This window comes from Carassius gibelio, chromosome B2 (assembly GCF_023724105.1).
Source record: "Carassius gibelio isolate Cgi1373 ecotype wild population from Czech Republic chromosome B2, carGib1.2-hapl.c, whole genome shotgun sequence".
NCBI classification, from domain to species: Eukaryota; Metazoa; Chordata; class Actinopteri; order Cypriniformes; family Cyprinidae; genus Carassius; species Carassius gibelio.
In genome coordinates, this window is record NC_068397.1 from 13,990,743 (window position 1) to 14,015,797 (window position 25,055).

General features: G+C 36.9%; 1 protein-coding gene across 1 annotated transcript in view; it reads right to left on the reverse strand.

Moving 5' to 3' along the window:
* The window catches only part of dpydb (dihydropyrimidine dehydrogenase b), a 93,801-nt gene that overhangs the window by 16,648 nt on the left and 52,098 nt on the right, over positions 1 to 25,055 (reverse strand). The window contains 4 exon segments of the mRNA XM_052549324.1: positions 6,368 to 6,487; positions 7,943 to 8,063; positions 14,632 to 14,705; positions 21,832 to 21,841. Coding sequence (XP_052405284.1) covers positions 6,368 to 6,487; positions 7,943 to 8,063; positions 14,632 to 14,705; positions 21,832 to 21,841 — 325 coding nt within the window.

The following is a 25,055-nucleotide window of genomic DNA, read 5'->3' on the forward strand; positions in this document are numbered from 1 at the left end:
TCCTTGTCAAACAGGGTCGCTCACGCCTGTTTGTCACCAGGACCTGTGGTGAAGTTGTCGGCACAAGTTCACTGCATGTCAACAGCAGCACAGCCAAGCAAATGCTAAACTTAGCTCAGGTGTTCTAATATTGTCTCTTGGGCAGGGGTTTTGAGTAACTGTACTTCATCACTGCATTGGTACTTCACTCAAACAACACTGCAACAGAATACCTGTAGTTTTATTTATTTACAGTATATTCTTAGTGAACAATTTCATTTAGTGTACTCTGTACTGTATTTCACTGGTCATGACAAATCTATACTCTATATATTTGTCTTATTGAGTTAACAATCAAATCACCTTTTCCTGTGAATTTTACCTAAAACTGCAAATTAAATGTATGTAAATGCAAGAAATTATTAGTAACATCTTGATGAAGATATGTCTTTGTTTACAACAACGCAGAGTATTTTATGAAATTATTATTATTTTTTTAAATGTATTTGTTAAAACTGTAGCTGTACCCCCCACCCCAACAAATGGTTAGCAAAACATAGACTGTTAACCTTAGAACTATTTTCTTCCAACATTTAGGACAGTTTAAATATTTTAGGACAGTCTAAACCCAAATTTATGTTAGTTTAATTCCCAGTTGTGATTTCCATAAAAAAAAAAAAAAAAAAAAAATAGTTAGTTAATTAATTAGTTAAATTAATTAGACTAAATTAAGTTTCCACTCCATTGTGGCTAGTTTGGAATTTGGTCTGAAGGGATTAATATATTTCCCAGAAAATAAGGCGAGTAACAGGTTTAAAGTTGAACTAAATGACATTTGCAGACACTAAATTAGCTACTTTTTAAGGTTACATAATATTTATGTAAATAAAAAATTACAAAAACATGACCATAAGTAGAGAAGATGCTTAAATGTTTCACATTAAATGGAAAAATGCACTTACAATTTTAATAACTTGATATACTTTCTCAGCACTTTGTACACACTTGCTATGGTGAGCTTTAGTGTTGAAGAACTAAAACCTATGGTTACTGAGGCTTTTGCTATGAACCTACTTTTCTTTTCTTCTTTTTTTTCCTGTAGGCTGCTTGTGTTCAGCGGCATCACACTTGTGCTTTACAGACAGCACAGTCTGTGCTTCGAACAGAGATGGTCCTGGACTTGCTAGCGCTCTGTATCTTTTATCAATACCTCATTACTCTAAGCAGGTCCTATCGCAGCTTCCAACGTGAGCGTGCACAGCTCCGGACGAGCGCCATCCTCAGTCTGGTCCCGTGCTGAGGTGATTGACAGCTCAGTGAGGCCATCGGTGGCATCTGTTAGTGTGAGGCATCCGCTCCCGATGCCAGACACTCTGATTAATAATTCCAAACACAGCGCGAGATGGAGCGTGGGGTCTCTGCATCCTCTACGATTTTTATCTTCACCCGAATATGTTGTGCCTCAAAAAAGACCCGGCCAGATAACGAAAGCAAATAAGAGACGGCAATGACGGTGCAGCTCTCTGTTAATTACGCCTGCCGATGCTGCCAGGGTGTCTGGGGAACATGGTTTTCCATGCACAATGAAAGAGATACAATAATATATCTGTCACAGCAGACTTGCCGGTCGGCATGACCAATCATTAAAACACACATCAAATGAGGAGCACGCTGCCAGCTAAATGAAATCACAGTGGGAGGCTCAACCAGGGGAAAAATAAAGTGACCATATGATCTAGACTAGAGGTCAGCAATTACCGGACCGCGGCCTGGATCCGTACCCCATATTGGCTCCATCCGGACTGCAAATCATTTCTCATAAATTAATATAATCATAAACATAGCAATGTTTTTCTCTACACACAAACATTTTCAGTCATTACTACACAGCAAATATGACACAGAAGCTGTATCTGAAGCACTATACACAGACTAAATTATAGCAAATGTGTATATACAATGATTACAATGGCAGAAAGAAATCGTAATAATGAATTAAAAAACAGATTACAGATTCTTTTTTTACATAGTGTGTCAAACCATCAAGAAAGCGATAGCGTGCCCAAAAATGGAAATTGTCATCAATGACTGACCATCATGTTATTCTAAATCGTAAGACTTTCGTTCATCTTCAGAACACAAATGAAGAATTGAATTAAACCTGAGAGATTTCCGCACCTCTGTTGAAAGCCTATTGCAGAAAAACTTTAACATGTCAAAAAGTTTATAAAGAGGTCATAAATAGAGTGGTTTAATCCAAGTCTGCTGAAGGGACACACTTGCTTTGTGATTAACATATTTAATTTCTGCTTTTACTTACAGTATATATAAACTTTGATCAGTACACACACATCGAGCTCGTACAAGAACCATATAAAAACCAATGAGGTTTGCTCTCACATGGTTGATCTGCTTGAAAGTTTTGGAATTTTAATGGTGGGCCAGAAATCTCACAAGTTTAATTCAAAATATCTTCATTTGTGTCTCGGAGATGAACAAAAGTATCGGGTTTGGAACAATAAACTGAGGTTAAATATTGACTTTTTTTCTATCTGAATGATCTCTTGACTATATTTCTCATTCTGAATCTTGAAAACGGTCATATACTCCTCGTCTTGACCCAATGTTAAATTATTAGGTCAGTATACTAACAAAAAAGTATAAAAGGTAAACCTCATTAGAATTAAACCACACCATAGATTTGAAGCAAACAAAACTCAAAACACCATTAGAGATGGGGTTTGAAGTGTGCATATACTTTAAGTCACTCTGAGGCTGTTAAAACACGATCATACATGACTGGAGAATGTGTAGCAGACAGCAAAACAGAGCGCTGAAGAACCCAGCACATACAGACTATAATTATCTTATTATTTAATTAGATTGCAGCCTTCTGCATTGCTGTAACATGACAAGAAAGACTATCATAATAATGGCTTTATTTCAACAAATTGTGCAGTGTTAACATTTTATTTATGTATACATATATATATTTTTTTTTTCACCTGCAGAACACTAGGAACATTTGTGTACTACAGCTTGAGAAGCTCTACTCTGTATTGTACATCTTGAGAGACTATCGAGGGTTTACGACCTCAAACATTCATAAGCTATTGTTAATGTCAACCAGAGAATTTACTATAAATTCCAGGTGATACTAGATCAAATTTGTTTTTTCATCCCATTCTCCTAAAAATCAGTGATTAGCTTTCCAATATGTTCAGCTCACTCACACTCCACTGTCCTACTGCTCATCGACAGCCATCTGTCACAGTGAAATCCCAAAATATAATGCATCTTTCTAAAAGTAATTCTACATAACTTGATATTCAGTTGAAGTTTTAATGTAATTTCATTTCCCCGCTATCCAAACTAGTGATTCACCTATATTAAATTTCCCGATAATAACCGTTTATTGAGAATGATATGTCAATTATACACGGAACCCTCTTATTTGATTTATGACTATTAGAGGTTAAGATTAACAACTGAGACTAAGCTATTATATTTAACCACCTGTGAACACTTGATAACTTTCATAAGGTAAAATATTAAATAAATTCTGTCATTGTAACAATTGAGTGGTTACAAGATACATTTCAGTAAGTGAAATAATTGGTAATGACAGAACTTATGACAATAGTTGCTTTAGGGAAACGCAGCCCTGTTTAAGTTATTATTTGGACCTATGCATGGACGGAAACCTCTTCAGACTTACACCACTGGAAAATCCCTCATCTTGACTATTGAACAATTCTGAGAACAAAAATGGGTGCAGGTAACAAAACAGCACTAAACAACTTTTTATTAATCAACTAATGAGATAGAATCAGTCTAAAAGTTAAAAATACCCTCTCTATCCCTATACTAAACATTAGTGGCTAATGCAAGTCTGTAGTAAAAAAACTGTGATTAAAAAGTTTTTTAAAAAAAAAAAAAAAAACACATGCCACAGAAAAGATTGATTTCCTCCACACTTAGAGTTTATGCCACTTGCCACATAAATCAAAGCACCTTAAACCTGGCCACTGCTGCTGAGTTAAACATTAAATTACTGAATACATTAGAGAATGAAGCCAGCTCCACCGAGAGCTAAGGGCGGCACACATTTACGTGCCCCTGGATGCTCTGCACATGGTTTTATGCTCTGGATATGGGCTTCTGAAACCAAAAGTCTGAAGAGAGCTGCTGTACTGGGAGCAGATAAAATATGTGGGGCCGTACGGGCCCTTTAGGGTCCTGCTGATCAATAGGTTGGTCTCAAGTAGAGTCTTAGACCATTGCTGCAAGGCTGGGTCCCATGGGAGAGCTGCATGGTGAGGCCCATAAGACTTTAAAAGTGAAAAATATGACAGCCAGTCAGTTTTGCTTGCATAAAATAGAGCCTCAGTAGTACGAGTATTAATTTTTAATGCAGGCCGTGTTTCTGACCCTGTCCTTGCCTCTGCAGACATTGTGGCAGCTCAGCTGAAGGGAGAAGGAAAAGGTGTGCTGAGGTGAAGCTTTAACATGCTCAACTGTACACAGCTTAAACTATAAAGCACATACGTGAACTGTTTGCACACACACACACACACACACACATACACACACACACACACACACACACACAAACATATATACACGTATACATTCTTTATTTTTTATGGAAAATTGTAGAAAATATTTACATTTAATATTTTATTTATTTCTTGTTTAAAGCGTAAGTCTCATTTATTTGAATATATATATATTTTTAAATGTAGTTGTATTTATACGACGGCGATTTAGTGCCATGTTGAAAAAAAAAAATCTACGATTAAGAGAAAGTCTAAATGTTTCGAAAATAAAGTCGAAATAGAATGAGAATAAAGTCGAAATATTACGAGAATAAAATCGAAATGTTAAGGGAATAAAGTCGAAATTACAATAATAAAGTTGAAATACTTTGAGAATAAAGTTGTAATACTATGAGAATAAATTAGAAATGTTTTGAGAATTTAAATCGTAGAAATTAAAGTTATAATATTTTGAGAGTAGTTGTAGGCCACCAGGATTGATTTGAATATTGTTGCGTCTGAGCGGCCGCATCATCTTACTGGGATGAGGAGCAGTCAGTTTTAAGGACATAGTTTATTATCACAAATTAGATTTTTATTGACGGACTGAACAGGAACAACTTTTTGTCTTAAAATCAGCCCACACACCCAATCAAGATTCCTTCGGTGGCCGCTGTAGCTCTCTTATTTAATCTTTTTTATTTTTTTATTTAAACACTACAAATATATGTGGGATTATTATTACTGCATTCGTTATTTGTAGTGTGCCAGCCACCCAATAGCAATAAGATTTGTGCTTTTGATAGACCTACTTTTAACCCTCTGGAGTCGATTCACGCGTATACGTGTGATGAGGCATTTTCTCCTGATAACCCCAAAATCAACTTAAATTAAATTTTCAGTCTTGATCGTACAGATAAGAGCAATACATCAATCGAATCTGTAAAGGGTCTACTTTTATTTGCATACAGACATAATAACAGAACTTTGTGCATTTATAAAATATAGATAATACACAAGGTGTGCTGTCTGTAGCCTTGGTCCGCAGTTTTAGCGAAACACAAATTGTGTACAATAATGTGTTTTTCAAGCTCTTTAATGATCAGATCACTGTATTTATGTGAAACAATTCATTAAACTGTTGTTTTTTTTATTCAAAATATGCGAAAAAAAATTCTCATAATGTTTCGACTTTAATCTGTAATATTTCAACTTTATTCTCAAAATATTTAGACTTTATTCTCATAGTATTACAACTTTATTCTCGAAATATTTCAACTTTATTCTCGAAATATTTAGACTTTAATCTCTTAATATTTAGAATTTATTCTCGTAGTAGACATATTATGACTTTATTCTCGAAACATTCGACTTTATCCTCATAATATTTTGACTTTAATCTCATATTTATTTATTTTTTTAACATGGCACTAAAACACTTTCATATATTTATGCTTAAAACAAGAAAAAAAAATACTAGTAATGAATGAAAAACAATGTTATCAATTAAAATAATATTTTTTTATATATTTTTAATATATAATTATTTTTCTCGAGTAAGTATTATGATTTAAGGATACTTTGTTTTTATTGGAAAATCATCTAAAAATACTGTTTGACAGGGTGACTTTTGCAGTGTACTTCAAGCTGGATTTATGTATTTTTACTATAAGCCTTCCACACTGAAGCTCCTTTTCTAGAGAGCAGAGAGCATGTCCAGTATTTTCACACCTGATCTAGTCCATCTGTCTGTGCAGGCAGGACCTGACCAGAGCAAGCCCAGACATCTCAGCAGCCAGTGCACCAGCCAACACACACACACACACACACACACACACCCTCTCTTTTACCAGAAACGCCACCGTATGTAGTTCTCGCGCCTCTGCCAATCCCAGGCCAGGGTGTGGCGTCGGCTTTGAGAGCAATCAGTCCAGATACAGTGTTGGTGGCTGTGACTCCATCTGACCCGCCTACAAACAACCACAGAGGTTCTTACAAAAGGCTGAACCAGCCACACTGTGTTCATGAAATTACATTTAAACGCTGTAATATCAGAACACATAAATTGAGTGCTATTGTTAATCCTGCTAAAAAGATCATACATTTACCAGGTCCTTATTTATAAAATGCATGCATAATTACATTTTGATGCTAATTCCTTATAAAGCGATCCTTTGTAAAGCAGGAACAAGTCGAGATTCATAAAAGTACGAGGTGACTTGAAAATGCCAAGTGACAAGCACTGACATGCTAATTTCATTTTTAAATCATGTTTGGTTATGCATGTGTGAAGGAAAGGAATAAAAAAACTGTTTACACATAAGAGAATACTTCAGATGTGCTATTTAAAATGTACTGATCAATGTATGCGCATGTAAAGTATATCAAAATATATACTTTTTATTCACATATTTTTTAAATATCTGTATGTGTCCATGAGGGTACAGACATAAAAATATGTAGCTGTAATGTAAGACGCAAATTTAGAGCCAGGAGGAAGCTTGTAACAAAATAACATGAATCAATACTCAGCAAATCTTATATTTAAAAAAGGTTACTGGCTTATATTGTAGAATTTAACCTTCAACTTTTTGACTTCTATTGTGAAGAACATGAATGAAAATGAATGAAAATGAATGATGGGGTTAAATGACTTAAAGTGCAGTGTAATAAATGGCATGAGTGAGCAGAAGAGAAAGTCAGGCAAAAATTGCATGATGAACATGCTGATTACCACATAGGTGCATATACAATAGTTGTACATTGAAATGGCTAAAAAAAACATCTCTTACATCTTTTCCTACACTTAACCCTCTTACACTAGCACTATCTATTCTATTTCTGTTTTATTTACTTGTTTTATTTTTATTTATAAAAAAATGACCACCTAACACTTGCACTCTCTATTCTATGTCTATTCTATGGCTTGTCTATTCTATTTCTATTCTTTCAATATGTTTTCTCTTTATTTATAAAAAAAAAACTGACCGTCTAACACACTATATATATATATATATATATATATATATATATATATATATATATATATATTAAAGACTACAAACTTTTATTCATGCACTTTTTATACATGTTTTAAGAACAGTGGTTCCCAACCCTGGTCCTGGAGGCACCAACAGAAGGCCAACACTGCATATTTTTCATGTCTCCTTTCTCTGACACACCAGTTTTAGGTCTTGGAGTCTCTACTAATGAGCTGATGACCTGAATCAGGTGTGTTTGATCAAGGAAACATGCAAAACATGCAGTATTGGGGTGCCTCCAGGACTAGGGTTGGGAACCACTGTTTTAGAAGACCTCCCCATCATTCTCAACATATATTTTTTTTAAATCCACATATCTAAAAATTCACTCAAAACCTCTGTGTCAACTGTGATATGTTTGTCTGTATTTGAGGCTGCTCATACCCTCATATACGGCTCTGGTGATGTCAGCGATGCTGGTGACGTTGGGTGTGAGCTTGGCAAAGAAGGGGATGGTGGTGGCCTTTCTGATCCAGCGGCGGATGTTCCTCACCAACTCAGGGTACTAGAGTGATGGGGGATGTAAGTCAAATCTCATGGCCCTGTGGATCACAGAAAGAAACTACTATTTAAGACTTGCTCTGACATTCATTTTGGACATCCAGGAACTTCTAGCTGTTAATTCAGGGTCTCAGAGGCCAAACTGAAAATGACAAAGGGCGAAAACTGGGACATATTAAAACAGCAAGACTGTGCTGAATATTCATCGAACACTGGCCACAGAGCACAGAGGCAATGTTAAAAATGTGTTTTCTCTCGATCTGTCTTCTTTTTTCCTCACTCACATAGAGTCTCTCTCTCTCTACCACCCACACACACACACCAAGGACTCCAAATGGTTTAGCGATCCCCTCATGAACTCTCTCAGATGTGGCCAGGGAGGAAAAAGCTGTTGTGTCTGAACATGTCGTCTGAAACACATCGCTGCCTTCATGTTGCTTTTTCACTTCTGCGGCTGCCTTTTCCCGCTCCCTTCCCCCAGCCTTCTCTTTCTGCCACTCATTCTGCTTCTCATCTCCCTCTCTTTCAGTAAGCAACAACAACAAAAATCCAATACAGAAGAGACCAGGGCTAGTTGTCCCATGAGGAAAAGTGCTATATCTCAGTAAAGAAAAGGGTTTTGATTAAAAAGAACAGTTGCACCAGTTTGTATCTCTAGCAGTAATTTGTATTCTGGTACAAATTAAAACCATATTACATTAACGTTTACTATTTTATTTTATTTATTTATTTTTTAAATTGAAGAGAAAAGTTAACCTCAGTCTCCTCTATAACTTCTGTTTTTTTATATCCAATAAAAAGTTACCATTCAAAAGTTTGGTGTAAATAAATTTTTTGTATGTTTTATTTTGGTAAAAAACAAACAAACAAACAAACAAACAAAAAACATTACTGTATTATTTGGTAAACAAAATACAGTATAACCAGTGATATTGCAAAATATTATTATGATGTAAATTTACGGTTTTCTATTTGAATATATATATAAAAAATTCATTTATTCCTATAATGGCAAAGCTGAATTTTGAGCAGCTACTACTTCATTCTACAGTGTCAGAAATCATTCTAATATGATTTGCTGCTCAATAAACATTTTTTTTTTTAATCTATGTTAAAAACAGTTGAGCTTCATAATACTACTTTATTATTATTATTATTATTTATTTTTTGTTGGAAATAGTGATTTTTTGTGTATGATTATTTTATAAATAGAAAGTACAAAAGAACAGCATTTATTTGAATTAGAATATTTTGTCTTTTGATCAGTTTAACTTACCCTTGCTGAATAATACTTAAAACATGCAAACAAACAAACAAACAAATAAATAAATACAATTCCTGACACCAAAACTTTTATTGATAATTAATATACTTATATAATCTGTTTCTCCAATATCACAATTGAAATAAAATGATAACTATGGTAAACAAGATCTTTTTTTTTACTCCATGCTATACTACAAAAATCTGCAACAGATATACAGCACTGCAACTGTGGCTATTGTCATTGTAGTTATTTTTAATGTTTGAAATATTTATTTTAAATCAATATCAATCTGACATCGTGGAAGTGAATGACCTGTTGTAAAAATGTTATACGACACTTTTAAGGGAAGGTTGGGTTGCCACCATCTCAGCCTGATTGCAGGGAAAACCTAGTGGAGTTATGACTGAAAACAAGGAGTCTTGGCCTCCTCTAAACTCTTTGTATTTTGAATGCTAGTTCTTCTTTAAGCAGGCAGAATTGTGAGTGCAACAAGTTAGATCCGCCTTAAACATCCTAGAAAGAAGAAAGACAAAAACAAAACATTGAATCGACAAAGAAAGACAAAAACAAAACATTGAATCGGATACAGCTCGAGTCCCTCAGAACTTTTAAACGGAGGAAACGAACCCGTCTCTTGCAACATCTGGAGTAGAATAAAGTGTTTTATAGTGAAGCCATATCTCCTCCTCTGTTGGAGCTGTGGTTCTGGAGAGCACCGTGATGGCAGCCCTCCAAATCACTGGCATTCATAATGAATGAGATTTGAATGGCGCGCATCTTGAGAGTAGCGCAAACTGTCATAACTCAGAGATATGGCTGAGATGTGCCAAATGGAAATGTGATGTGCCTCTGTCGTACCAGGCTCCGGGCTCCTCAGACATCTGTTGGAAATGCGATGCTTCAGGGCATTTCTGTTTTCCTCTGAATATGAGCGTGTTTGTTCATAGCTTGTGTGGGCCCATAAAACATCTCTTTTTTTATGTTTTTTCTTTCCTTTTTTTGCGGAAAAATGTCAGAGTGAGTGAAAGGAAAGCGATGAGCACAAAGCAGCAAACAAAGAGATAGAAATGAGGCGCTTTTGAGGAAAAGGCCTATTGTCTAACTTGTTGTAGCCCATCACGTTTGATTGAAACGCAGTGTCTGTGCCGCGCTCTGTAATCGCTGCGCGAGAAACTTTATTGTGGATCTTACCCTCGAGCTATTGTTTCTGTCTTGAGATTTTGCCGCCTGAACACAGAAAACCGGTGGACGCTGACACGACATGAGAAACTCTCAAGGTGGAGATCTTCAGCCTGAATGAGTTTCTTTTGTGCTGAGGAACATGAGGGGATGATATGTGGTGCATTGGAGGAAAATAGCCACCAGTATGGGCCGTGGGAGGGATGTGGGCAGCAAGCATTTATAACAAGACTGGAAAACCACACACACATGCATGCACACACACACTAAATCTTGTCAGAGGGTAGCAACCAGTATGTTCTACGGTCTATAGAGAGAAGCTCGAAAAACCCAAAAGACAGAGGGAAAACTGTGCAAGCTGTCGGTGGAGATGGGCCCCGGGCGCCCTGAGGAATGAAATGCTTGAGCGAGAAAAAAAAAACACCTTTAGGCTCGCAAAAGAGATTGAGAGCACATTAAGATTTCCAGGAGCATAATGGAGGCTGGCCAGCAGATGTCTGTGAGCACAAGTGTGTGTGTGTGTGTGTGTCCATCTGTGCGTAGGTCACTGGTGGCGAGGCTAAAACATAGTGGCTAACAGCAGGGAGCGTGGTCAAGGGAAGGTACAAAAGCATTAGCAAAGCGCTAGGGCCAGAGGCAGGTGCCTGGCCCTGAAACAGATGCTGCTTGTAAGAACTTAATGTCCTCACAGAGGGGAGCTCAGCGGCGCTGGGAAGCCTATGACAGCTTATTAAAGGCCTCTGGCTGACAAGTGTTTGTAAGCTTGGCTTTCAAGGCTCCGAGCTCAGGGCTCATGCTTCGCCAGTGCTTTGAATGCAGGAAGAGAGGCACCTCTGGCAAGACGTGTCTGAAACCCTTTTCCTTGAAATTCGGGAAGAACAGGTCCCGGCGAGGTTCGGGACACTTATGAGATGCATCAATCTCATGTAGAGGGCATTGAGTTTGAGTATGAGATCGCTCACTGCGCACACACACTCTGGTCAGACTCTGAAACAAGGGCTGATACACATGAAGGCACAGTGGAAGATCAATGAATATGTTAGACTTCTAAGGTGGTAATATATGAAACCAAAGACTCGAACACATCTGAAACACAGCACAGGCGGTGTAAAGTAAGGCACGGGTGCAGTATCTCATCCACTGCAGACAATATCACACATAAGGAGGATCTATAAATATAAATCAAGCTAGCAGGAAAAGTACTTTGTCCTGCAGATTGTGGGATGTCTGTTTTCAGAACCATGGACAGTAGCTGCTTCAGCTCTGGATGCTGTGATGATTTTCATATCACTGATCAAAACGGGCTACAGAACTGAAAAAGTAGATGTATGTGTATTAAATAATTATTTAGGATTATCATTGTAATACCATGATTTTAAAAATAAAATAAAAAGGAACTCAAATATGGTACACCAGTATTAAGAACGTTCTAGGGATCAACTCTGATAAATCAGAGTGCAAATGTTGCTATTTTAAAACTAATAGCATGAAAATTTGATCATGTTTTGTCCCATGTCTAAAAAATCAGTGATAATCATATCACAACCACAGTAGCTCAAATCTGTAGTAAAAACATTTGGCATTAATAATAAACAGACTCCAGTACAGAACAAAATGTAGCTCAGATAAAAACAAAAATCCAGCTATGCCTGAACTGAAACAATGCCTCGCTTAAGATTCCTGAAGTTCTCCCACATTGGCGCTCAGAGAAAAAAAAACTGTTTAACATTAGCATATTTACATCTTTGCGAGTTGATTTCTGTCTTTGTAAAATGTAAATGAGTTGCCCCTCTGACAGAGCTGTGTCCAGATAGAGCTGCATTAGCCCAGTGTGCCGTACACTCCAGGCTTCAAGGAGAAGGCCACATTCCCTGATTAAATACCCAACAGTATGGGGCTGCAATCATACATTTTTGTACCAGTGCACAATTTCCTACTTATTCTCATACAATCAACGCGACCTCCCCCGTTCCCTAGAGTATTAGGGGGAGAGACAGAAACATACAGATGTGGGGAGTAGAGGGGGTGATCCAGACTGAAAGATGGGGAAAAATAAATAGGAGGCAAAGACAGACAGAGACAGACAGACGGAGAAAGCCAGCCACAGAGTGAGCGCAAGAGAGCGTGTGGCAAACAGTGTGATTAAATGATATTGCCTAGCGTTAGTTCATATAGAGGTTAGCTGCCAGGAGGCAGCAGGCTGTGATTAGCTTCATATGTGTGTGTGTGTGTGTGTGTGTGTATTTGTGTGTGTGAGAGAGAGAGGTAGCGCAGGGCTCGTTTAGAGCCTCTGCAGGAGCACAATGGCTTTGTGTCCTGTTTGAGGGGGGAAATAGCTCCTGCTTCCCTCACAACCATAACGAAGCTGAAGGGAGATGGAGAGGAATAGGGTACCATTAGATGCCTCCTGACCTGTTCTGTCCATTTAGTCTACATTTGAATGTCTTGTGAGTCTTATAGTATATCCCGCGAAAACAAAAAACAAAACAGCTTGGGAGGGTGATGTGTAGTTGAGTCTAACCCATGCCATTTCCAGATTCACCTTCTGGACTTGGTACAAGCTGATTGGTTCATGCTGCATATGCAGCAAATTAGCTTACTGCCTTGCATTTAAATGGCTGGCTAGCATTCACTTGAGTTTTCTGCAGCGTGTTTTCAGAGTTTCTCTGAAATCCTCCACCTTCCCCAGCTTCACCTGTGAAGATCTGCTATGGGTTATTTTAGATGCTATTTGTGCATCAGCAGTATGTCTCAAATGCTCAAAACACCATATTGCCGTATGCATTGGCAGTAGCAAGTTCCTGTACTTGCTTGCAGCAGCAGCAGCAATAATCTACAACTAAAGCAATAACCATCATCAGCAGCAGTTCATTTTGTGCACACTCTGCTAAGGCACTGGCTTCACCCATCTAAGGTTGTGGGTTTGAATCCAGGGTTGTTAATGTTTTTAGGGGAAAGAAGTGGCTTAGTGGTTAGAGAGTTTGTCTCCTTACCCTAAGGTTGCTTGTTTGAGTCTCGGGCCAGCAATACCACGACTGAGGTGCTTTTGAGCAAGGCACTGAACCCCTAACTGCTCCCTGGGCATCGCAGCATAAATGGCTGCCCACTGCTCTGGGTGTGTGTTCACAGTGTGTGTGTGTGTGTGTTCACTGCTGTGTGTGCACTTTGGATGGGTTAAATGCAGAACACAAATTCTGAGTATAGTTCACCATACTTGGCTGTATGTCATGTCACTTCACTTCATATTGTGTATAACTCTTCATAAATGTATCTTTTATGATTGTGTTTTCATATTGTGTGAAGCACTTGTGCGTTGTAGCTTTAAAAGTGCATATATATATATATATATATATATATATATATATATATATATATATATATATATATATAAAATTATACTTCCTTTTTCTTGCTTCCTGTTTTATGTAATGTGAATCATTTTGTCCCTACCACTTTTAGAAATGTGATCTGGCCATGTTTACTTTGTTTGTTTGTTTTCATTGGTTTGTCTTGTCTTTAATTGTAACCTTCTGTTGTTAAGTATGGTTAAGCCTGTTTATAGTCAAAATCTAGTGCTCCAGTTTATGTCATTTTATTTATTTTGTATTTTGCTCAGTAAACTGCACCTGGGTTCTCAACTCAACTCTCTATCAGTGGACTAAACATTAAAATAAATATTACAATGGCAATATTTCTTATTTTATATCTTTATTTAATAATAACAACAGGAGCAGCAACAATTATAATGATCCCATATTGTTCAGCCCCAATACCAACCTTCAGCCCTAAGTTATTTAAAAGGTAAACAGAGGGACTCATTCACAAATTGGACATTACTACTTTTCTCATAAATGTTCCAACAAGATCTAGGACAGGCGTCAATATAGTTAAAGAATAATGATTTTAATTTCTGTCTGTTTCACACTTTTACTGAAGCATAAAAGCTTTGGTCACTGTTCAGGGTAATTACATAGAAAATGCATTGAAAGCAGGCTTACATTTTTCCCATTTTGTGTAGCAGAGAAAAGAAAATCACACGGGTTTGAAACAAAATAAGGGTCTACAAATTATGATTTCTGAAATCAGGAATGAGTTTTTAAGCAGTGCTTTTTAAATGTTGTCTTACCTGCCCACAGGCCAGTTCCATACCTCTCTCTCCCATGCCATGAGGACAGGACAGGTTCAGCTCCAGTGTATCAGCTTTAAGGCTGGTTCACACGGCAGGATAATTAGGCCGATTTTAGCCCCGATTCACCCCTTCCGACAATCTTAGCAGGCACGTGCACAGGTAGGGCTCAACCTGTGCAGAGCACATGCCCTTTTTGCCCTTACACTCCGAAGTGCCCTTTTATTGGTGTTTTATTTTATTTTATTTTTTTATCAATGCTATTGGTCACCCTTTACGTCTGTCTGTCTGTTTTACAAATATTTAGTAAACGAAAGTTCTTAAAACGAGCTTGTGTAAATCTTATTCGATCCTCAAGCTGTCAGTAAGCTGATAACTCCACCCCCTCTATATCATTGAATCAACTGAAGTTCCACAGCAGCCGCACGGTAGACAACAGATGAGCTGAACAAAGTTTTGCGAAGGGTAATTAAATATCTTGTTGTTTGAATAAGTACTACTAAACACTATGTCTATAAAGACTCATATTTTATTTATTTGATGTCTGACTGACTCACTGACTCAGACATGTGGGACATCGCCTGAGAGAGAGGGCTAGAATTTGCCATCTAGTCATAGCCAATACATAGCCAACACAAATAGCCTGTGCATACAGTAGCATTTCATCTTTTATAAAATGCGATTTTGGCCAAATGCATTTTACCACAGTAAAAACTGAGTGCTCCGTCTATATAGCTACAAAAACTAGTTTGTAACCTGTAGATGAAAATGTAATGTGATGCCGATTTTAATGACGGCAAAAAAAAGATAATCACATTTGCACACTAATCATGCTCGCTAATCATGTTATGGTATACTCTCCGCTCATCCTCACATGTATAAAATGTAGTAAAACATGGTTTTACTACAGTAATGTAGTAGTAACTAAAAAAAAATTACAGAAGATCACTGTGAAATCTTTAGGCTATATTTTATCATGCAGAATGTAATTCGTAATTCATTCCAATTCTTCATTTATCTGATCCAAAATACAGCAAAACCGTAATATCGTGTAATATTTTTACAATCTTAAATAAGTGTTTTCTATTTGAATATATTTTAAAATGTAATTTATTTTTGTGATCAAAGCTGAATTTTCAGCATCATTACTCCAGTTCAGTACTCTTCAGTGTCACGTGATCCTTCAGAAATACTTTTCACTGCAACTGTACTTTTCACACTATTTTTATTTATTTTTTCATTGCTGGCTTATTTTAGGTTTGTCAAAAATACTTGACTCATTGCTCATCTTCCCCTCTTCTCAATGTCATTCATAATCATGTTAACCAAATAATACAAATTAGTTTATAAAACCAAACAGAATAGCTAAAAAAGAGAATATATATAATTTTTTTTCAAGCACGTGGCTCACAGAAGGTTGCTGTTGTAATTAGGTTCAAAGAAGCCCTTATAACCCTGTTTATCTATATTGTCTAATTATCTTATATATTATTATGGTTGTTATAAAAATCTAAAGCTTTTGAGACTTTTATTGAATTTTTACTTCCTTTTATGCAGGCTTACTAAATAATCTTGATGTTAAAAAAAGGGTGGGGGGTATCCTTTTTCATTTTCAGCACATGGCCCTCAAAAGGTCTGTGCACGGCCCTGAATCTTAGGATGCTCCAATTTTCGTAAAATAATCTGATCAAATAATCCTGCCGTGTGTGGTGTGTTAAGACTGCTCTCCTCTGCTCGGAAGAACGTCGGGACCGCTCCGATCTCAAATCGGGGATATCCAACATGTTGGATTTATTTGGCCCGATTTCTTTTCGTGTGTGGTGTCCCCCGAGGACAAACAATCACGCAGCCTGTGTGGAATGTAGCCAATCAGAAAGCGAGGTGACGAGGGACGAGGAGTACCGGGAAACAAAATCAAAACAGCCGGCGTATATAATATAACAAATACAAATAAAGTAGATGGGCATAACTACATCCACAACTGCAGTCCACCAGAGTACATGGAAATGAATATATGAACGTTTATTTCAACGGTTATTAATCTGTGTAGTACGTAACAACATTTCTATGAGATAAAACAACAACTTTCTTCCATATCATGATGTAGCAAGTATAGTCCATGCTCGCGTTGTCTCCACCTCTTTGACCATCGCATTTTCTTTTTTTTCTTATGTTTTTTTTTTTCCATTAAAAACAAAGCACAAACTATGCCACTGCATCCTCTTCGTCCGCCATGATTGTTTACTCTGAAGTCACGTTTGATCTCGAGGGATTTTGCGAGATTTCGCAAAATTGGGAATGCTCGGGAGTCAAATCGGTTCGTGTGTGATGTGTTGATATTGCCGTGTGGCTGCACACCACACACTGAACGACCAAAACTGTTAGACCCGTGATTTTTTATCGCCGTGTGTTGGGTCTCTCAGGTTTGGAAAATCGGCCGACAATTTTAAAATCGTCCCATGTGAACCAGGCCCTAGAGTCCAGTTAAGCAAAAGAATGAGGTAAAACACCATGAACATGAAGTCACTTGTGTAATTAAATATGAGCAAGAAATAGTTGCATTGCAAAATTACATTTACAGACAAACAAATCCAAAGCATAAATGTCTCATACAAAAGACACATGGTCACTTCATGCTAGATTGCTATTTGACCATGCAAGACCAGGTGTAAATGCCCTACAAGATGCATTTGAGACTGATAATGCTTCCATCACTCAAGCAGGCTCAGGAGGTGGTTTAAAGGGCATGCAAGATGAGATTCAGCCAAATACATAAGCATCATGCAATCATGGATGAGACACATAGATGCACCAATCACAAAACTCAAACAATAACTGCCATATTAGGTGAAGAGAGCTCTTATTATAGTTATATATTTCCATATAACTCAGAAATATAGATTCATTTATATATATTTTGCATTTATGTGGCCACGTTTATATGCACATCCAATCAAATAGCAATTCAGTCGTGTGTCATACATGATTTTTCATTTTTAATTTATAAAATATATCTAAAAAAATAAAAATAATAATTAAATAGATGTTAGTAAAAATCAAGATGTAAAAAATAAATAAAATAAATAAAAAAGAGTTGTGCAATATTTGTTTACAAACGCCTTTTGGTTTGATATTTTGGACTGAAATAAACAGATCTTTAATATATTAAGATGTCCAAATAATTTTTTGGGGGGCCACTGTATGTAAAACAGCCTTCCAGAAGCTGCACAAAAGAAAAAAAGTCAAATCTGTAACAAAAAGAAAAAAAAGAAAATCACCTTGAGCACTTCCCAGCATTCAAAAAGCATAAAATGGTGTTCTTAAAATAGACCCAGAAGAACTCTTTGACATGTCAAAGCTGCCACAGAGTCGTCTTATAAAAAAGGGAAGCAGAAAAAAGGCAGCACAGGTGGATGGGGAGCGGGTGAGTGAGCGAGGGTGCTGGGAGTGGGAAAGCATTCAGCAGGCAATTACGCTCTGGCGGCCGTTCTGAACCACACTGAAATGGGGAGAGCCAGAACGATTTCTCCGCTACACACCCTACAAACCTGCTGCTTCAGACACACAGCCATGGCTTTCCTAAAACCTGACAGCCATTAGAGAGGAGAGAAAAAAGAAAGAGAGGGAGATAGGGATAGTAAGTGAGAGAGAGCGAGCGAGCGAGTGATTTGGCTGGGTTTGAGAGACACAAAATGACAGACAAGGCAGGCAGGAGACAGAACTGTGTAAATCTACTCCAAGGTGTGCTGGTATAAGGTGCACAATATTTTATATGGCCAAAAATATGATGACATCGGCTTTGTGAACATTTCATTCCACAAATGATGGAAAATAATATAAGGTTGGTCCGTACTGCAATAACACACACTTCTGGGAAGGGTTTCTAGTAAATGCTGAACTTTTTCCTTGCTGCATCCACATGCGTATTACTGCTGATGTAACTGATGTTGGGTGATATAAATTTTGAATGAAGAAAAAACATTTTTATACATTAAATCGGCTGCCATTAAAGGGGTCCTATTATTATTTTTTTCAGGATTTTTTTCAGGATCTACAACGTATGGATAGTTTGGACTACAGGGTTGTTTTCTGGGTTTTGTGATGTCACAAAGCAGCCATCAGAATATAATTAAAATAATTCCCGCCTCCAGAAATTCTAACGGATGGGGGTGGGGAGGGGTGAGGTTGTGGTTAGAATGCTTGGTTGTGTACATCAGACAAGACGACAATGAAGAAGAAGTGCTGCTGTAGCGTCAAGTGTTTGCCAGTTTTTTGTTTTTTTTTTCGTTTTTTTTTTTTTTTACCCCTCGTGGCTTTTCAACTTTTCTCAGCAGATGTTTTCTACATTGCTGGGCATTTTAACGCAGTTACTACACATGCACCTTAATAATTGTTTATGTAAATATGTATGTTAAAGTTGTGAAAACGTTTTTATAAATTGCTGACAGAACAATACTGGACGATGATTCAGTCTGTGTGCATTGAATTTATTTAACACACGAGTTTCACAGTTTGAGTTGAATTACTAAAATAAATTTTCCACGACAGTCTAATTTATTGAGATGCACCTGTATGTCTTGCAATATCCGTAAATGCAAAGGTTCTAAATGGTTCTCTTGCTCAATATTCTTGGGGTCTGAATCCAGCTCAAATGGATATGGCAATATTGACGCCATCCTTAACTATAACAGAGCAGACCGAACTTGCTGCTTTGGCCAGGGGTGGGCAGTAATGAAACAGCGTCTAAGCTGTTCACCAATCACAATAATGCTATTTCCGAACCACCAAGCATGAGAGCGTATTCTAGTACACCCCCAAAACAAAATCATAATTCAATAATTAATCAATAGTTGTGACCCTGGACCACAAAACCACTCATAGAGGTATTTTTTTATTATTATACATTATCTGAAAGCTGAATAAACATGTTTTCCATTGATATACGGTTTATTATGTTTGCTATGAAAGGACAATAGATAAAGCTATTTGAATATCTGGAACCTGAGGGTGCAAAATATCTAAACATTGAGAAAAATCACCTTTAAAATTGTCCAAATGTAGTTCTTAGCAGTGCATAATACTAATCAAAATTATGTTTTCATATATTTACGGTAAGAAATTTACAAAATATCTTCATGGAACATGACGTTTATTTAATATCCTAATGATATTTGGCATACAAGGAAAATCTATAATTTTGAACCATACAATGTGTAGTTGACTGTTGCTATAAATATACCCATGCCAACTTCAGACTAGTTTTGTGGTCCAACTGATGATAAGCCGTTGAATTATTAGAAAATAATGCAAACTCCTCTGAGTAGGATTCATTTCTTATGTAGCTCATCCCACACCTCCGTTGCTAATTCTAAAATGTCATTTTAGACCTAGCAAGTCATTTTAGACCTAGTAACGGAGGCTTGAGCCATTGATAGTATAATGATATAGTAATATATAATTGATAGTAATGCAGTTATTGTTGTAGTTAATGAGAGAGATAGAGAAAGAGAAAGAGAAAGAAAGAGAGATTAAGCATGTATGAATTCCGTTATTACCTCGCTAGTGAGAAATGACAGGTTGCTTTTAAGTTGCTAAACTATTTACTGATAAAATCGTCAGAGTAACACTGACAACACATTTGGATCTGCATTGTGTAAGTCTGTGTGTGCTTTGTAAGAGAAAAAGAGCGGGAGAAATAGAGTGTGTTTTCTGTACATAATAAAATATAACTTTGTGGCAAAAACATGGAAATAATTTGTTGTTGTTGTTTACTAGATTTTTTTTTTTTTTGGCTTGGTTAATTTTTGGGTTTTAGTTCCTCTACTGATTTAGGCTGTAAGGACTTTCTTTCTTTCTTTCTTTCTTTCTCTATTTCTTTCCTTTCTTTTCTTTCTTTCTTTCATCTTGTGTGATGTTTTTAATGTTTATGAAAATTCTCTCCCCAAGGTTAAATGTATTTTATCAGAAATATAGTAAAAACAATAATATTGTGAATTAATATTTTTTTAAATCTTAAGTGCAATTTATTCATATAATTATTATTCCTGTAACACAACAGAATGTATTTAAAAATAATAATAATAATAATAAATAAATTGTAACAATAAATCTAAATGTAATGCATCCTTACTATTAAATTATTTCAGAATTAATTGTATTTTTTTATTCAACAACAACAACAACAACAAAAAACTGCTTAGTGACCCAAAACTTTTAAATGTGTGTGCGCGTCTATATAATAAATTCACACAAACCACACATACAGTTTATTTATATGTATGTGTGTGTGTGTGTGTGTGTGTGTGTGTGTGTGTGTGTGTGTGTGTGTGTGTGTGTGTGTGTGTCAATGTGTTATAACTTCCCTAAAGGGAAAAACTAACATGACCGTGAAAATAACAGCCCTACACTATTCTTATTCCACCTCCATCAAACTTTACAGCTGGCAATATGCATGCGTGGAAGGTTGGGAATGTGGGTAGCCCTCTCAGTCAGATTCAGATTCTCACGTCAGTCTGAGATCCGTTTGTCAGACTGCCAGATGGTGAAGAGTGAGTGATTAATCAGAGAATGTATTTCCACTGCTCCTGAGCCCGATAGTGACGAGCTCTTCGCCACTCCAGCTGATGCTTGCCGTTGCTCAGTGGTGATCTTAGATTTGTATGCAGCTGCATGGCCACCGAAACCAAATTTATAAAGCCCCTGATGAACCGTTCTTGTGTTTCCAGAGGCTGGTGGACTCAACAAGGAGTCGCATACAAGGACAGATGATATTTACACACAATGCACTTTTACATTCAGGAAATATTGGACAGAATTGAAGTAAATTTATTTGTGAATCCTAACAATGGGGAAACGAAAACAAGAGCATCACATGTGTGTTAAAAGAAAGAGCTTTCATGTACCTAATACAACAGAAAACTTCAAAGCTGATGACCTCTTATCCAGAAATAGTAAAAAAGTACATCACATCAAAGATCCCCACTTGAACAAGAAACAAAAGCCAACTGTTGCGCTTGTCGAGACCACGATAGGAAATACTTGCATGCATAGTAGATGTAAGCCTAGATGATTACGGTCTTCACATATGGCCCAGGCTTTGAGCTGTGACTTACTTGCAGGACTCCTAAAAAATGATATTTGTGTGTGTGTGTGTGAGTGAGACAGAGTGAGTGGAGGATGTCTGGATACGCTCCATTAGACAGCCAGAGGCCTCAACACAAACACTGATCAGACCTGACACTAACTTTGACAAGAACTAACCACTCTAGTGTGATCAAAGTCGTGCTGCCCGGCCCAATCCAGCTCATAGCTATGTCAAGGCACCTTTGATAGACAATTCTGTTGGGCCCTTTAACTCTGTGCACTTCTTTAATGAATGAATTAATAATCGTGATCAAGAAATTTCTCGGACCCTTCTCTCAACTAAAGCAAGAATACTTGAGGCTTCATCGCCACAGAAAGACTGCTCTCATATCATTCTGTGTCTTTGAAAGATTCATTAAACCAAAGCATGTTTTGAAAAGTGAGCACGACACATCAAAATTCTGAATCAAATGCCTAAAAGCTTGATTCCAGAGAAAATCAGAGTAAAATTCCCCCTTTTACTCCTGTTTTCCTTTTGAATGTTGTTCAGTTGCTTTGACGCAATGTATTTTGTTTAAAGCGCTATATAAATAAAGGTGACTTGACTTGACTTGACTCCTGGTATCAGTTTTAAGAGGCTACAAGCGGTCAGTGATGATGTTCAAACGATTTCAAACTCGATGTAAAAAGTGACATACAATAACCCCCGCCCTCGCTTAATCTTCTTAATCACTTTTAATTTATTTAACTTTTGCAACAGAGCAAAAAAACATAATTTTTATTTTATTTTGTAAAAACAGTAATATAGTGAAATTATATTAAATCTAAAAAAAAAAACTATATCCTGTTTTAATCTTTTTTTTTTTTTTTTTTACATTTTAAATATAATTTATTCCTTTTTATCAACTTAATGCATCCTTGATAAATACAATTGTTAATTGAAAAAAATTACGATAATAAATAAAAATCAGATTGACCCCAGCATTTTGAATGGCAATGTATATGGTCATAAAATCAGAAATGCTACATTTATACAGTGTTTCAGACTGATACAAGTCATAGAATATTCATTCAAAGATCTGATTCATCGGTTTATTTATTTGTTTGACTATACTCTTTGCACTGTACAGTATGTTTTTGATTCACTAAAGACAATCAGTTCATAAGAGACATTCATTTTGGGAATCAAATTCCACTTTAAGTACTTTAAAAAGAAAGACGTTTCATATTATTATTTAGTGGTACACTGTATAATTATTATATCATTATACATTACTAAATAGACAGCCCCTTAATTTCAGGTGTAAACAGGGCCATAGTGTGGGTTGTTTTGTAATGTGAATTACATCACAGGCATGTTGAGGAGGAAGAAGACTGTCATAACGATACTAGAGTAGAATGACTTGACATGATTGTACACGAAACTTCCCACTAAACTCCCTCACAAACATGTCTTCCTCATTGGTTTTTAAGCTCACTGTCATGCCTGCCTCCTCGCTGCACAAGCCAAATCTTCTCTGGGATTTTCTCAGTGTAAACGTACATGTGTGTGGGTTCGCTGAGCGAATTTGTGTGTGTGAGGGTGTTGAGGAGATAAACTGGAAGGTACGAGAGCGTACGACACCTCAATTAGAGCACCAGCAGTAGTAAGTGTTAGTGATGGCAGGGTCCTGTCCGCATTTACATACTGTACGTCCTGTCTAAATCAGGCTCTGGTTGTTTACATACAGAACGAAACAGCGCCAACTGGAATTATAAAACCTCAGAGTGCACACAGGCACACACACACACACACACACACACACACACACACACACACTTATGTCAGATGCAATAAGTTCATTCTGCAGAAACCCTCAAGTATACGTTAAACAGGCAGCTCTCCTGAATTGTAACAGTGTAACAGTTCCAGAGTGTGTTCACTATTACTGGCTGTCTATAGCTGTTTTGGAATTATCTTCCTGGTAACCAGGGGGCAACGCCCTCAGGTAGGGGGTCAAGAATACCCATATAAAGAAGAATGAGTGATCTAGCTGAAAAAAGGCCATGTGGGGGCTTGATTGAGAGAGGGCTCACTCTTTTTACTTAAGAGGGGTTTTGAGTTGATGCTCAATGTTTATGCCTCTTTTGGCTATTATTTGAGGAACAGTGTGTTTGCAATACTCAATGTAGGCCATATTTCCTCAATTGTATTGTTTGGTGTTAGCTGGAATCCTGGTGTTCAATACGGACTTAATCCCAGCATCAAAACTTCTTCAATTGGATTTTTTTTGGTGGATTATATATACTTTTCTCCAACCTGGCCCAGAGTACTACAAGTTTTGGCTGAGTGAGTTTTTCCGGTGATGAGACTGTGGTTGCAACTGATCTAATTTTGAACTGAACTTTTTTTTCTAGCAAGCTGATTGATCATCGCTGGATTGCAGGTTCATTATTTCCATTACACACATGTTATGTGTTTACCTTGTATGGATTGAACTAATGTTGTAGGTCTCATTGGACCAGGTTTTGGGTGATTGTAAGCTATTATTGCTGTTTGGTGTTGTGATATATTATTTTGATATATATTCATTTTGAGCTGGTGGTTGGCAATTATATTTGGATGTGATTCCCCCCTTATTTTATATTTGTGTTTCATTTTGGTCTTTGATATTAGACGAGTTGTCACAATATTACATATGTTCGGTTTTATTCTCATAAAAAAAAATATATTACATTTTTATAAGAAATGAATGCTTTTGTTTAGCAAGGATGCATTAAGTTAATCAAAAATGTGCAGTAAAACAGTGTATCACAGTTAATAAACAGAAATGTTTATTAAGCACCAAATCAGCAAGAATTAAGTGACAATGAAGACTGGAGTGAAAATTCAACATTAAAAATCTTACGGTCATAATTTTTTACTGGAAAATTATATACAAAGTCCTGTCATGAAACTAGGTGCATCTGACATAATCACATCATTATTCAAATGGCGCAGCCAATTGATTCTAGGTGCATCAGCAACCAGTGAGCTTGCAGCTTAACATTTAAATACTTGGCCAGTGCTTTCTAACCAGCAGCTGCAGCATGCTTCAGAAACCCTCCACCTTCCCCAGCTCCAACTGTTTAGATCTGCTATGAAGTAATTTCATATGTACAAGGGTTATTTCATGTTATAGTTGCAGCAGCATCCTTTCTTACATGCTCACAGCAGCAGGTCTCTGGATGTATTGGCAATAAAAAGTCTCTGTACTTGCTCTGCTGCAGCAGTGTAGCAGATCTATTCCACCAAGACCAAACACATTAACATTGCCATGTATACTACCATCCAGCTCCCAAGAGAAGACATTACAGAAATT